General features: G+C 47.4%; 1 protein-coding gene across 2 annotated transcripts; it reads left to right on the top strand.

Moving 5' to 3' along the window:
* The first annotated feature begins 2,504 nt into the window (after window positions 1-2,504).
* On the top strand, window positions 2,505-15,060 carry DHRS7C (dehydrogenase/reductase 7C). 2 transcript variants are annotated; one of them, XM_055407051.2, is made up of 7 exons: window positions 2,505-2,642; window positions 2,851-3,010; window positions 5,998-6,110; window positions 7,726-7,939; window positions 10,258-10,350; window positions 13,455-13,610; window positions 14,797-15,060. In XM_055407051.2, the coding sequence occupies exons 2-7, from the start codon at window positions 2,857-2,859 to the stop codon at window positions 15,003-15,005; spliced, it is 939 nt and encodes a 312-aa protein (XP_055263026.2). In that variant the 5' UTR covers window positions 2,505-2,642; window positions 2,851-2,856; the 3' UTR covers window positions 15,006-15,060. The 2 variants fall into 2 exon arrangements, with proteins under 2 accessions (XP_055263026.2, XP_055263035.2); XM_055407060.2 differs by having other exon boundaries at window positions 7,729-7,939; window positions 14,797-15,059.
* The last annotated feature ends 1,282 nt before the right edge of the window (window positions 15,061-16,342 follow it).

Genomic DNA, 16,342 nt, shown 5'->3' with positions numbered 1-16,342 from the left:
TGTTTCCTAACTTGTTCAGTTACAATATTATATACCTCTATTTTGCATTTCAAACTAACATGCTATTGAGGCCACCAGTTGTTGAACACATAACTTGGGTTTTAGAGGGGAAAAAGAACTGCCATATCCTAATAACCCTAAATGCATCCTAGCTTAGATTCATTTTTTAAAATGTATTTATGTGTGTAGTGAATGTATCATTTCTGAAAAAAAGTCTGAATGTTTCAAATAAAATCACTCAATCTGTTTATGCTGAACTGTACCATTTATACTGTCAGAGAATAAGGGGCAGTTCAGCTAACTTCTTCATAGCTGTGGATCTGCCTAATGATTGAGTGGCCTAAGGACTTTTGTGCTATGTTGAACCAAGCATATTTGAAGTGGTATTAAATGGCTTTTTACTGGAATGAGTCCAACACAAGGAAGGAGTGCTGGGGTCCCCTGGAGCAGAAGACTCCATACTCAACAGCCCCTGCCCTCCACAGCGTGCATGTTCTTTTATAGGATTTGTCACCCCTGTGAGTCTGTGTAGGTAAATCCTGTGTCAATGTCACAACTTTGAGATAGAGTCTGATCCTAGAGAAAAGGAAATCCAAAAGAAAAGTCCCCAAAGAGACACTCAGTTCTTTAAAAAAGAACTTATGCCTGAAGGTTCCAAGGAAGAAATGAATGTTCTGGAGCCATGTGAGAGAAGCTGACATCAGCAAACAGCACACACGGCATCTGGGGAAAGGAGTCAGTGATGAAGAAGACGCCGGGCAGGACAAAGGTGACTGGTCCCCAAGGCTCGGGTCAAAACCGACTTTGCTGCCTTCTCTGAGTTTCCAAGGCCCTCTGCTTCCTTTTATTTTTTAAATTTTTGGCCATACCACGTGGCATGTGGGATCTAGTTCCCTGTCTCGGGACTGAACCCATGCCCCCCGCATTGGAAACACAGGGTCTTAACCAGAGGAACCCCAGGGAAGTTCCCCTTTTATATTTTTTAAGTGTTGATTTTATTCAAGTACAACATACCTACAAAAAATTACCCAAACCCTAAGTGTACAGCTTCGGAATTTTCAGACAATGAACACGGCCCCTCAGATCAAGGCATCTCATCTCCATCTGTCTATCTTTGCTATAAAACAAATTCAGGTGGATTTTAATTCCTCCATATATTGCAATAATCTGTTTGCAGGTCTACTCCCCTCTTCCATTCCGTTCCGTTCCGTCGCTCAGTCGTGTCCGACTCTATGCGACCGCGTGGAACTGTAGCCTACCAGGCTTCTCCATCCATGGGATTCTCCAGGCAAGAATACTGGAGTGGGTTACCGTTTCCTTCTCCAGGGGATCTTCCCGACCCAGGGATCGAACCCGGGTCTCCCGCTTTGGAGGCAGATGATTTAACCTCTGAGCCACCAGGGAATTATGAACTGTCAATTGTTTCTCTATAGCACTAACTGTCCTCTGTACCTCCCAGCATTGAAAACAATCATCGGCAAATAGAACTCCCCAACATACACATACATATATGTGTGTATATATATACATATATATACACACATACACACGTATGTTTGTACAAGTTTATGCACACAGATTGCCTGACTGAGCCCTGGCATCTCTCACCTCTCAAGCCTGTCCAGGGTCCTGAGGAGTGAGCCCTGATATGCATTAAGGAAAGGCAACCAGGAAACCAATGCAGACCGGGGAAAAGTTGCCCGAGAGAAGGGAGAAGCTGAAACCAGCAGGCACCGCAATGGACCAGACCCACTCTGGGCGTGGTACACAGTCACCTCCTCTCTTCTTTCTTTCTTTCGTTATTTTTGGCTCTTCTGGGTTTTCACTGCTGTTTGCAGGCTTTCTCTAGTTGCAGCGCACGGGCTTCTCACTGTGGTGGTTTCTCGTTATGGAGCATGGGCTCTAAGGCACACAGGCATCAGTACCTACAGCACTCGGGCTCAGTAGTTGCAGCACAGGGCCTCATTAGTTGTAGCTCACAGGCCCTAGAGCATGCAGGCTTAATTACTAAAGAGAACAGAGTGATCTTCTCAGAGTCTGTTACTAAGCTGCAGTATCTTATTCTCCCAACAGTCCTGCAAGATGAGACTATTGTGCCCACTTTACAGATGAGGAGACTGAGGCTCCAAGAGCTGGAAACCCTTGAAAGAGGAACAGCCCCAAACTGCCCTTTCCCACAGTTCATGTCACACTTTCAAGTGGCTCATCCATTCTGTTTAACAGATTTCCTGTGCTTTTTCACCTCCAACCAGAAAGTTCTCTTGCTGCCACCAGAGTCTGAGCTACCTGGAAGCTACCTGACAGGAGAGTTAGGAATGCTGAAATCCCAGGTCCTGATCCCTAAGGCCCATCCCTGAACTGCAGAGGAATCTCTACTAGAGAGGCGCCCAGAGAGCTTTAAAAGGCTTGGCAGGGACTCTGAAATCAGACCCGGCCAGCATGTGTTCCTGAATATCAGCAGAGACACTATATTTACCCTGAAAGCCCTTTAGTGCACTGACAGCTATAAATAGCCATTAGGGCCCAAGCAAGAGGCCTTAACTCATGGCTTTCCTTCCAAAAATGCAGACACATTTTAATTAAATTCGTAATTAACCTCTGGGAGGGCAGGTCCCCGGATTCCATCCGCTTCTGAAGATACTGTGAGTAATTCCCTCTTCATGACCATTTGGGGATTAGCACGTGGCCAGGAGCTCTGGAAGTAGCACTCAGGGGGTTTGCACAGAGCCTGGCTCCTGGAGAGGAGGCTCTGGGCTCAGGGCTTGCATGTGCCCTGCAGCCTCGGGCCTCCTCTGCCCCGGGGTTCTGAGTCCCTTTGTCAAGCGAGTTCCTTTTCCCCATTTTCCCCAGAACAAGATGGGGGTCACCGCCGTGCTCTTGCTGCCCCTGCTGCTCTTAGGAATCAGTGGTCTCCTCTTCATCTACCAGGAGGTGTCCCGGCTGTGGTCCAAGTCAGTCGTGCAGAACAAGGTGGTGGTCATCACCGATGCCATCTCGGGACTGGGCAAGGGTAAGCGAGCCTTGGGCTTCCCCGACAGTTCAGTGGTAAAGAATCTGCCTGCCAACTCAGGAGACTTGGGTTTGATCCCTGGGTTGGGAAGATCCCCTGGAGAAGGGAATGGCAACCCACTCCAGTATTCTTGCCTGGGAAATCCCATGGACAGAGGAACCTGGTGGGCTACAGTATATGGGGTCACAGAGTCGGACTCGACTGAGCACACACAAATGAGCTTCACAGCCTCTTGTGCCCACTTCTGCCCTGAAGGATGAGAGGCCATAGGGTGGGGTGTGGGTGAGCCCTCTGGGCAGGAGGGCATGGGTCAAGGTTGAGCTCTCTCCCAGCATCTGTCATTAACCAGCCATCTCTCATTAATCAGCCAGTGTCTTCTTTCTTGGAGGCTAAAGCTTGCTTGCCTGAGAAATGAGGGGACTGGAATACCTAGGGTTGCAAATGCACAGCCTACAGGCCAAAACCAGTCTGCAGAAGTGATTTGCTTTGCCTGCAGGGAGTTTCTAGAAATTTTGAAGTTCAAAGCCTTCAGCTGGGGCAGTGAACTGGCGATGAGGCCAGACCTGTGAGCTGGGTTCAATTCTTGGCTCCACCAATTACTAACTGGGGATGCATTGCTCCGTCTTGGATTTCTCATCTGAAAGCAAGGATGCTAATACTCTGTGTTGTGATGACTAAATGAATTAAGAAATGGAAAGCCCTTAGGACAGTGCCTGGTGCTGTCATGGGCACCTCTCAAATGTTAGCAGTGGCGATAATAATGAACAAATAATGCAGAGTACGCCAGCATGCCACACACCCCATAATCCCTGTTGTCTTACGATTGGCCTGATTCAGCCACATCACTTCCCGGTTTTGAAGGCATTTAGAAGTAACTTGAGAAGCTGGGAGTCGGGATGTGACCTTCAGTAAACTCTTATGGTGGCTTTAACATGCTGCTGACCGCAGAGATTCTGGGTTCAAAGTGCTCCATTGCTCAGGTCCAGGCAAAAACAATAGTGAGGGGCATTGAGCGGATGAGGTAAGTTACACATAGCCCACAGCACACACCCAGTCCCACAGAACCTGACCGAACCCAGTGGGTAGCACTGGAGAGCAGCAAAGGGGCCACCGCCAAGCTGTCTACTAGAGAAACCAGACAGACAGAGATGTCAGGACTTCTAACCTTTGCCCCAAACCCACACAATTCAGCCAACTCAGGAATAAAGTCACCTTGTACCTATCATGTCTGCAGCAAGAATGATCTTCAAAATACTTAACCATTGCACTTAAACTGCTTCAGAGAACACAAACCTTGCCTGTGTTTCATCACCTCTAAGACACACCATTTTCTTCATTTAACCATTCCTGAAATTGAGCTGGTGGTGGTGGTTTAGTCGCTAAATGGTGTGCGACCCTTGTGACCCCATGGACTGTAGCCCGCCAGGCTCTTCTGTCCATGGGATTCTCCCAGCAAGAATATTGGAGTGGGTTGCCAGAAATTGAGCTAATTGTCTCTTAATCAACGGTCTCTTATGATGGCCCTGGGCCATCTTTGTGTATTTTAATATCGCTGAAATCAAAAAGTCTCTTTCAGACTAATGGCCTCTGGTCTGTGAAATACAACCTTCAGGGCTGCCTACAGCCAGCCCAGCTGCTGCTGCCACTGAGAATTACAGCTCAAACTCGGGGAGACTAGCCATTCTCCCTCCAAATGGTTTCCTTTAGTGAATTCTCTTATAATAAAAACCACATATATTTAAAAGGATCTTTCAAGAAAAAAGAACCGAGAGACTTCCCTGGTGGTCCAGTGGCTAAAACCCTGTAGGTTCTGTTTCTAGGGAACCCAACATAACAAACCACTGCGTAGGATGACTGTGAGAATAAAATAAGCTAATATGTGTAAACCTCTTTCAATAACCACTCAAGCAAGTAAACTGTCAAAGTCTGTTAGCTTTTATTGTTTTGTTTGTTGGCTGTGCTGGGTCTTCCTTGCTGCACGTGGGCTTTCTCTAGTTGCAGCAAACGGGGCTACTTTTCGGTACATGGGCTTCTCATTGCAGGGCGTGGGCTACTTTGCAGTGCATAGGCTTCTCATTGCAGGGTTTCTCTTGTTGCAGAGCATAAGCTCTAGGGCATGCGGGCTTCAGTAGCTGTAGCACGTGGGCTCAGTAACTGTGGCGCAAGGGCTTTAGTTTCTCCACTGATCGTGGGACATTCCTGGAGCAGGGATCAAACTTGTGTCCCCTGCAATGGCAGGTGGATTCTTATCCATTGCTCCACCAGGGAAGTCCAGCTTTTATTGTTCTTAAATATCAATGTTATTGCAACATAAAAATACTTGTGTCTACCAATCACTACCCAGTTGAGAACATTGAGCAAGCAAGAAATTCATCTAGAATAAAATTAACTGGACAGAAGACAGCTTTACTTTTTTTTTTTTTTTTAATAAAAAGAACCCTAGCTGGGGCATCAATCCACAACAAAAACATAGAGGAAACCAGTGACATTTGATCCGAAAAAAAAAAAAAAAATAGCAACTGTCTCTGATATCCTCAGACTGAGATATACTTAACACAGTGCTTCTGGGGGTCTTATTGGACAGATTCATCTTTCTGTCCAGTTTAAGAAAGAATATACCAGGATTTCCCTGGTGGTTCAGTGGTTAAGACTCCACTCTCCCAATGTAGGGGGCACAGGTTCAATCCCTGGTGAGGAAACTGAGATCCTGTACGCCATACAACATGGCCAAAAAGAAAGAAAGAGTGTCCCCAAAATCAGAACTGCCCAATGGAGGAGGGGCTATTTCACGCCCATGTGAGCTGCCCTTCACGGCATGCTGAGGCTGGAAACAAGAAATTCCAGAGGAGGTTGAATGCAATGTCCTCTAAAGGAACTCATAGCTCGAAGACTTCTGAATTCTTTGAATCCTCGAATTTGTAACCATCCCCCCCATCAGCAGTTTTATCCACACAGTGTGTCCTGTCCTCCTTCCTTCCTCCCCACAGAGTGTGCTCGGGTGTTCCATACCGGTGGAGCCAGGCTGGTGCTGTGTGGAAAGAACTGGGAGAGGCTTCAGAGTCTATACGATGCCCTGATCAGTGTGGCTGATCCCAGCAAGGTAAGGCCTTCGGGCAGGCAGCACGGGCAACCCTTGAGCACCTTTAGTGTTTGTGCTTGTCACAGAGCAGCTCTGGGTGAAATTTAGTGATAGCTTTGGAGAAATGTAATCTTGACACAGCCGACTTGGGGGCTGATTCATTTTGAACCCTCACCATGCCAAAAATTTCTTCTCTAGCTTCTGAGCCCCACCCCATTCTATTTAAGTCAGACTTAGAGGACCCAGAAGATACGGTATGTCATAGGCACAGCTCTGTTTATAAATTCTCATGGCTGACTTTTTAAATAATACTTCAAATAATATCTCCTTCAAAGAGGGACTTCCCTGGTGATTAGGACTCAGTGCTGTCACTGCAGGGGGCCATGTTCAATCTCTGGTCAGGAAACTAAGATTCCTTAAGCCATGATGTGCAGCCCCAAGTTTTTTATTTCCTTGAAAGAAATCAGGGAAATGACGTCCCCGTCCATGAAGTTATACAGGAGGTAAACACATTTCAGTGAAGCTGGGGTTTTCAAGCCATTTCTGGATCATTGTTTAAGAAATTGCTTTCAGAGTTCTCTTTAGGATTTTTTTTTTCCACTCTACATGGCATGTGGAAGTACCCAACCAAGGATCAAATTCATGCCGCCTGCATTGGAAACAGAGTCTTAACCACTGGACCACCAGGGAAGTGTCAAGAATTTTGTTTTTTTTTAAATAATCTTTGCTGAATAATCCAATGTTGAATTGGATTTTGGATAAAGCCAAAAATAATTCAGAACTAAGTCTGGTATTTGAGGAGATGGAGCAAAAGGATAACACCATAACCCCAAAGTATGTTTCTTGGTATTTTATCAGGCACTGACCGTGAGGTAGTAAAAAGGAGGTTCTGAGGCCAACTGTGTGGGAAACATGAGTTAGAGATAGAGCTTCTCTGATTTCTTTACTGCAGGACTTTCCAGAACCTTTGTTACATAAATATGCGTTGTGTTATCTCCAAGATGAATGTATAGTAGTCTAGATTTCCCAAATACATTGAACCAGAGAACATGCTTTTTTAAGGGCGTATCTCAGGACTCATATTTGTGAAACACCAGGATTGTACCTGCCACATGGCATCATCAATTTTCTAAATCATGAAAATCTTGATGACAGCATGTTTAGGGCTGAACACAATGCCTTGCACCTATACAGATGGTGTTCAAAAAAATTTATATTGAGTATATCATTTTGGCCAAAAAACAAATGTGGCTACAAAGTACTGGGCAGATTCTCTTGTGGCTTGGAAGCCAGTCTGAAAGCCATTGCCAAAGAGGAGCTCAGAAATGTTATTAAAAAATGACATCAGAGAATCTATGCACATCCTCCATTTGGATTTCTTGGTTCTGGCCCCATGACCAGAAGATCAAACTTTGTAGAGAATGTTTGCATGTTGGGAATGTTATTGTTGCCTTGGTTCCCAAGGATGCTTTTTCTCCATCATTTTCCTTTCTCCCAGTTATCTCTACTTCATTTAATCAACTGTTTGTAGTCATTCCACAAGCTCTAAGTTTCAAAAGGGGCAGCTCTTAGATGGAAGGGCCCCAAGGTCTGTGGGGATATTCCCACACGTGCCTTGACTTTCTCGTTGGTCCAGCAGACATTCACTCCAAAGCTGGTCCTCTTGGATCTCTCAGACATCAGCTGTGTCCAGGATGTGGCCAAAGAGGTCCTGGATTGCTACGGCTGCGTGGACATCCTCATCAACAACGCCAGCGTAAAGGTGAAGGGACCTGCCCATAAGATTTCTCTGGAGCTCGACAAAAAGATCATGGATGCCAATTACTTTGGACCCATCATACTGACCAAAGGTCTCGTGAGTTTGACCCTCCTGTGGAATCCGGGGTCACTGGGCTGCTCAAGAGGTCTCTGTTATGTCTCCAGATAGCCATTCACTTCTGGATGGAGCCTCTAGTCCTCTTCAGAAAAACCCCTGCTTGTGTGATGTTGATGAAGAAGAGATCGTGGAAGTCTCTTAGTGGCATATTCCTACCTGCCTCCTCTGTGCAGTCCCTTCCCAAACCCTGCCCTTTACATCTCTTTTCTTACTCACACCCATGGCTCCCCTCCAATCCCATTCCACGTTTCTGGACCATTGTTTCCATCCCCTGCAAACCTTCTACGATATCCACCTTGTGGTTGATCTGCTCCTAATAAACACAATTGGTCCAGTGTTGAAATTCTGTCCTCAGTCAAGAAGCAAAGAGTTTATCCCAAACTACAAAAGACCCAGAATACCATCAATTCCTGTTCAGAAACAGGAAAGTGTTAGTTGCTCAGTCGTGGCCGACTCTTTGTGACCTCATGGACTGTAGCCCACCAGGCTCCTCTGTCCATGGGATTTTTCAGGCAAGAGTACTGGAGTAGGTAGCCATTTCCTTCTCCAGAGGATCTGTCCGATCCAGGGATCGAACCTGCATGTCCTGCATTACAGGCAGATTCTTTACTGTCTGAGCCACTAGGGTAAAATTATGGTCCCTTTGTGGAGATTCTAACAACCAAGTTCAAAGGCTGGTCTGAAGCTAGGGTGGGGGGGGGTGTGTGTGTGTGGAGTAGCTAGAGATGACATGGAAAAGAACCCGAGAGTTAAAGCCCTCTGCCCACACTAAAGTTCATCAAAGCAGAATCACAAAAGGAAGAATATAAGGATATACATTTAGGGAGCACTGCAAAGGCTGAGCGGAGAAGGCAATGGCAAGCCACTCCAGTACTCTCGCCTGGAGAATCCCATGGACGGAGGAGCCTGGTAGGCTGCAGTCCCTGGGGTCACTAAGGGTCGGACATGACTGAGCGACTTCACTTTCACTTTCCACTTTCACACGTTGGAGAAGGAAATGGCAACCCACTCCAGTGTTCTTGCCTGGAGAATCCCAGGGACGGGGGAGCCTGTTGGGCTTCCGTCTGTGGGGTCACGCAGAGTCGGACACGACTGAGGTGACTTAGCAGCAGCAGCAGCAAAGGCTGAGAGCAGGATCTTTGAGCTGCCTTCTGTACAGCCAGAATCTCCACGAAAATGGGATTCTGAGAACTGAGACAGATGAGGGCAAAGCAGCATTGGGAGCAGAAAGCGACCCCAGAGCTTCCAGAGATGAGAGTGTCCCAGAGACCACAGTTTCCTCCAGCCCAGTCGCTGTGGACACACCCAGCAGGCCAGCCAAGGTGTGTCCTCCCCTCAACCTGAGAGCTCAGGTCCCCTGGCAACAAAGTGAGGCATGCTAAATTGAGTCTTGATTTCTTGCCATCTCCTTATTCCACCTGTGCTATCATTGCCCCATAGCTTTTTCTAAATTTCCTCATTTGTCAATTAATTCTACTTAAGAGGAACTTTTTTTAAAAAACCATAAATTAAAAACTCCTTTCCTCTCCATAAATGGAAGAAAACCTGAAATCAAAACAAAGTCTTAAGTTTTCCCAAGACATAGGGTTGAGGTCTTTCCTCTTTTTTTTTTTTTTTTAAAGATTAGCACATGCAAGAGAGGTTTTAAAGACCTGCCTGAACCAACTTTCCTACTGGAGGAATAGGAGAATTGGAAAGGGAGATACCTTTCTCACTACTGACGTCAGTGTCACTTCAAGGACATGGATGGCTCATTTAAAATCGCCCAGGGTTGGCGGCTTCCCTGAAGGTCAGGTGGTTAAGACTTCACCTTCCAATGCAAGAGGTGTGGGTTGGATTCCTGGTAGGGGAGCTAAGATCTCACCTGCCTACTGGGCAAGAAACCAAAACATAAAGCAGAAGCAATGCTGTAACAAATTCGATAAGATTTTAAAAATGGTTCTCATTTTTTAAAAAAAGCTTTAAAAAGTATAATAAAATCACCCAGGGTTAGGTCTAGTGGTTAGCACTCCGAACTTCAACTGCAGGGGGTCTGGGAATTAAGATCCCACATGACACAAAAATAATAATGAAATAAAATAACCCAGCAATTCACCGGTCGAGTCCAGCCCACTCTTAGGCAACACTGGATCAGTGGTGGCTGGGATCCATGCCACCTGTGCCCCATTGTAATCTAGTTAGCAGGGAGGCAAAGGAGCCTGTGTGATGAGGGGTCTAGGGAAGGGGTCTGCCGGCTGCGGCCTGACTCCATCTCGGGTTTGTAACCGTGAGTCTTCGTCCTGTACTTTCCAGCCCTGCTGCCCACCATGATCTCCCGGAGGACCGGACAAATCGTGTTAGTGAACAACATCCAAGGGAAGCTTGGAATCCCCTTCCGTACAGCCTGTAAGTTGCTAAGACAAGTTTCATCGTAGGTTATGTGTCTTATAAGACAAGAGATGTGGCGTCTAGGACGAAGCATATGGTTACTGGGGGAGAGGGTCCAGAGATGAAAGCATCCGTTGGCTTTTCTTTCACCCCCTTGGCTCCTATTTGTGAGCACCTGCAGCACGCAGGTGACTGAGAGATAAAGACAAGTCCTTCCCTCTGACCCCGGAAGCTCCTCGTGTTCCAAGCTCACAGCAGTTACATCTGTTATTTATACACCTCACCATATCCTCATTCTACAAGCCAGGCATCTGAGCCCCGGCACCTGCATTCTTAACCCTGACGGCCTTAGGACCCTGAGAAATCAGTCTTACACAGGGAATCAGGCTTCCCAGAAAGGAAATGGGAATTCACACCTGTGTCAGGCGTTTTACATACATTTTCTCACTTGGCAAGAACAATACTATCCTTAATTGATTAATTAATTAATTACCTCTATTTTATGATTTACTTTACCTAACGTGGTTTAATTGGAGAAGGCAATGGCAAGCCACTCCAGTACTCTTGCCTAGAAAATCCCATGGACGGAGGAATCTGGTAGGCTGCAGTCCATGGGGTTGCTACGAGTCGGACATGACTGAGCGACTTCACTTTCACACATTGGAGAAGGATATGGCAACCCACTCCAGTGTTCTTGCCTGGAGAATCCTGGGGATGGGGGAGCCTGGTGGGCTGCCATCTATGGGGTCGCACAGAGTTGGACACGACTGAAGTGACTTAGCAGCAGCAGCAGCAATGTGGTTTAATACTAAACTTTTCTTAAAAATTATTTAATATTGGAGTATGGTTGATTTCTGGGCTTCCCAGGTGGCGCTACTAGTAAAGAACCTACCTGCCAATGCAGGAGATGTAACACACACGGGTTTGATCCAGGGTTAGGAAGATCCCCCGGATGAGGGCAGAGCAACCCACTCCAGTATTCTTGCCTGGAGAACCTCCATGGACAGAGGAGCCTGTGGGCTACAATCCATAGGGATGCAAAGAGTCAGACAGGACTAAAGCGACTTAGCACACATGGCTGATTGACAAGGCTGTGCTAGTTTTTTGTGCAGCAAAGTGACTCAATTATACATATACATACACTCATTCTTTTCCTATAATGGTTATTACAGAATATTGAGTAGAGTTCCCTGGGCTATACAATAGGTCCTATTGATTATCTCTTTTATATATAGCAGTGTGTATATGTCAATCCCAAACTCCTACTTTATCCCTTCCCTCCCTCCTTTCCCCTTTGGTAATCATAAACTTGTTTTCGAAGTCTATGAGTCTATTTCTGTTTTGTAAATAAGTTGATTTGTATCACTTTTTTTAGATTCCACACATAAGTGGGATCGTATGATATTTGGGAACACCAGACCACCTGAACTGTCTCTTGAGAAATCTGTATGCAGGTCAGGAAGCAACAGTTAGAACTGGACATGGAACAATAGACTGGTTCCAAATAGAAAAAGGAGTACACCAAGGCTGTATATTGTCACCCTGCTTATTTAACTTCTATGCAGAGGACATCATGAGAAACGCTGGACTGGATGAAGCACAAGCTGGAATCAGGACTGCCGGAAGAAATACCATTAACGTCAGATATGCAGATGACACCACCCTTATGGCAGAAAGTGAAGAGGAACTAAAGAGCCTCTTGATGAAAGTGAAAGAGGAGAGTGAAAAAGTTGGCTTAAAGCTCAGAAAACTAAGATCATGGCATCTGGTCCCATCACTTCATGGGAAATAGATGGGGAAACAGTGGAAACAGTGGCAGACTTTATTTTGGGGGGCTCCAAAATCACTGCCGATGGTGACTGCAGCCATGAAATTAAAAGACGCTTACTCTTTGGAAGAAAAGTTATGACCAACCTAGACAGCATATTAAAAAGCAGAGACATTACTTTACCAACAAAGGTCCGTCTAGTCAAGGCTAAGGTTTTTCCCGTGGTCATGTATGGATGTGAGAGTTGGACTATAAAGAAAGCTGAGCGCTAAAGAACTGATGCTTTTGAACTGTGGTGTTGGAGAAGATTCTTGAGAGTCCCTTGGACTGCAAGGAGATCCAACCAGTCCATCCTAAAGGAAATCAGTCCTGAATATTCATTGGAAGGACTGATGCTGGAGCTGAAACTGCAATACTTTGACCACCTGATGCAAAGAACCAACTCATTTGAAAAGACCCTGATCCTGAGAAAGACTGAATGGGGGAGAAGGGGACAACAGAGGATGAGATGGTTGGATGGCATCACCGACTCAATGGACATGAGCTTGAGTAAACTTCAGGAGTTGGTGATGGACAGGGAGGGCTGGCGTGCTGCGGTCCATGGTGTCACAAAGAGTTGGGACACGACTGAGCGACTGAACTGAACTGAACTGATTTGTCTCTGACTTATTTCACTTAGTATGATAATCTCTAGATCCATTCATGTTGCTGCCAATGGCATGATTTTATTCTTTTCATGGCTGAGTAAGATTCCAGTGTGGGGCATCCCAGGTGGCTCAGTGGTCAAGAATCTACCTGCCAAATGCAGGAGACGTGAGTTCAATCTTGGAAAGGTGCCCTAGAGAAGGAAATGGCAACTAGCTCAAGTATTCTTGCCTGGTAAATCCCATGGACAGAAGGCTCTGGCAGGCTACAGTCCACAGGGCCGCAAAGAGCTGGGAGGGACTGAGTCACTGATTATGCACACACAATATTCCAATGTGTGTATGCGCCACACTATCTTTACCCATTCATCTGTTGATGGGCATTTCAGTTGCTTCCATACCTTGCCTACTGTAAACAGTGCTGTAACTGGACATTTTAAAGACAAGAAAACTGAATCTCTTGCCCAAAGGTAAAAACTGACCACTTGCCCAAAGTCACATGGTGGAATAGCAGCTGCACTGGACTGGGTCCCATCTCTGCATCTGTCCACTGCTTCACAAGGGCTCTCTGTCCGCATCTATGAAGTGAGGGGCAAGGCTGGGGATTTTGCGGCCTCACCCAGCAGAGCCTGTAGGGATGTGTGTCCCCAACCCCCTCCTGGGAGGCGCAGCGGGACCCGCGCCCAACCCTGGGCTGGTTTCTCTTCCAGACGCCGCCTCCAAACACGCTGCACTCGGCTTCTTCGACTGCCTTCGGGCGGAAGTGGAGGAATACGACGTGGTCGTCAGCACCGTGAGTCCCACCTTCATCCGCTCCTACCACGTTGATCCTGGCCAAGGAAACTGGGAGGCCTCCATCTGGAAATGTGAGCTTTCAGGGCTCAGCGGGAGAGAACAGGGCTGGGGAGGGCTTCTGGAGGAGCGGGGTATGCCCAGGGTGGCGGGGGGTGGGGTTGGGGTACCGTGGGGGCGGGGTGTTCTTGAAGCCTGAGACTGGGGAGATGGGGTGTCTGCACCCAGCTGGCAGCAGGGAGGGGCCCCAAAACTTCAGTCCCAAGGCGCCAGGTGGAGGGAACCCTCAGCTGCAGCCAGCAGACCAAGGCCAGGCTGGGCGCCATCACTCACAGGCTGTGTGACCTTGGTCCCAGGACTTCCCATCTCTGGGCCTCAGTTTCCCATGTGGAACAGCCAGGATTTGGTTTTGGAGAACCTTCTGCTCCCTTTCCCTAGGTGGCAGCACAGAAAGAAGCTCAGAGTCTGGCCCGGAGTGCCTACTCTGAAATTCCCCTCTGTCTCATATTAAGTATTGGAACAGCAGCAACTCCCTTCATCTGTTTCCCCTTTGGAAAATGAGAGATGATGGTAAATACCGACCTGGTAGAGTCCTGGAAAGGAAAGTTCCAGCTCACAGAGTTTGGAACAGCAACCAGCACATCCTGAGTGCTCTGTAAGTGCACCTGTAATCTCTATTCCAGAATGCTTTACACAGAGCGGCTACCTCAGAAGGCTCAGTGGTAAAGAATCCACCTGCCAATGCAGGAGACGTGGGTTCATTTTCTGGGTGTGGAAGATCCCCTGGAGAAGGCAATGGCAACCCACTCCTGGGAAATCCCACGGCTATACGAGCCTGTCAAGCCACCCATGAGGTCGCAAAAGAGTTGGATGCCACTTAGTGACTGAACAACAAAGACGTGGGCAACTGGTTCCAGGAGGCGCTGGACAAGCGCAGCCTGGCAATAATCATGAATAGCAGCCCCTTCATACCTCTGACACCTTCTTACCTTCTAAGCTCTTTCTCATCCCTTCCACCACTCATAACCACCCTGGGATGTTAAAGGACCGGAAACTGCACCCACTTTACAGATGCGGAAGCTGAGGCACGACGGGTAAAGTGCCTGCTCATGGAGCATGGCCAGCGGCCAGCACGTGCAGGGTTGGCCCCGAGGCTGGGACTCCAGCACCGCACACCCCTCCTCCCCTCGGGGGACGGGCTCTGACCAGCTCCCCCCTCCCAAGACTATGAGCCCCGCCCATTCCTGGGGGGCTTTTCAGTCTTTTTCAGGAAGCTGACCTACGGGGCGCACCCTGTGGACGTGGCGGAGGAGGTGATGCGCACGGTGAGACGCAAGAAGCAAGAGGTCTTCCTGGCCAACCCCATCCCCAAGGCCGCCGTGTACATCCGCACCTTGTTCCCTGAGCTGTTTTTCGCTGTGGTGGCCTATGGGGTGAAGGAGAAACTCAGCGTCCCGGAGGAGGGTTAACTGCCGGGCTTCAAACGGGTCTCCTCGAGGGGAATAAAGGTTTTGCTGGTAGGTGGTGGGTCCTTCCATCGTCTCAAAACGGGGGTGGGGGTGGGGAGGGAACAGTTCCCCCAGCTGCACTCCACGTGGGAGATATTCACCGTCACAATAAGGGTGGCCCGGAGGCCAGTCCAGTCGCTCTGGGCCTCTGGGTGTCTCCCATGCGACATTCCCGGGACAGATTTCCCGAGAAGCGTCTCGACTCTATAAGGTGACAATCCAGCAGAAAAACATAGGGTGACCTGTCCAGTCAGCGCCTAACGTAGAAGCTGGACTTGCCAACTCCTTAGGGAAGCACTGCTCAATAGAACTTTCTGGAATGATGGAAATATTGTCTCCTCTGCCGTGTCCAGTGTGGCAACCACCAGCCACGTGTGGCTGTTAGGTACTTAAAATGTGGCCTGTGCAACTGAGAAAGGGAATTTTTTTTTTTAATTTAAGTTACATTAATTTAAATTTAAATAGCTGCATGGGACTACTGGCTCCCAGGTTGGCAGTACAGCAGAGCTGTAATCCTTGGTCTTGGCAGCAGAATCAGCCCTTTCCCCTGGATTTCGTTTGTCCCAGGAGGAGCCCAGGCACAGATGTTTAAATTTTTTTTTCCAGTGGATTCTAAATTGCAACAAATCTTGAGAACTTCTGCCCTGGGGCATCAAGCTCATTCCAGCCTTTTCTTACATTCTCAAAGCAAAATTCATTTAAAACTGCTATCGTTATTATTGGTGGGTGTTTCTCTTAGTTTAGTTTTTCTTAAACACAACAGTTAATGATTCTTCAGATCTTGGAAAGTGTAGGATATATTTTTTGCGCTAATTTTGTAACTACTGCTTCAAACTTTTTCTAATATTTATAGTTGAAAGAGGGCCCAAATTTCCTCCCTGAACCCAAGCCATTTACAAAATTAACACACGTGGTACACATCCGCATGTACTTATCCCTGAATTTATAAAGGAAAATGTCAGGGACTTACTTCCCTGGTGGCCCACCTTCCAAAGCAGGGGACGCAGATTTGATCCCTGGTTGGGGAACTAAGATTCCATATGCTGCAGGGCAACTAAGATGCAAACAAAGACGCAGTGCAGCTAAAAAAAAAAAAAAAAAAAAAAGCACAGTGTCCAGGCCGTATGATCACCAAGGAACCCAGGCAGCCCCAGGATAAGGCTGCAGGACAGGATGTTTCTCCAGAATTTAGGACTCTCAAGTCAGGGCAGGCCTAGAGTCAGCAAGATGACCTTCTGTGTTATTGTTGTTGGGTGTCAGGGTGCTAGAAGGTGCCTAGGCCAGAATGGTGGAAGGTC

The sequence above is a fragment of the Moschus berezovskii genome, chromosome 20, assembly GCF_049115385.1.
Source record: "Moschus berezovskii isolate FMDL1 chromosome 20, NW_MosBer_1.0, whole genome shotgun sequence".
In the NCBI taxonomy this organism is placed as follows: Eukaryota; Metazoa; Chordata; class Mammalia; order Artiodactyla; family Moschidae; genus Moschus; species Moschus berezovskii.
Note: the sequence above shows the minus strand (reverse complement) of the source record. Positions and strands in the feature narration are given on the sequence as shown.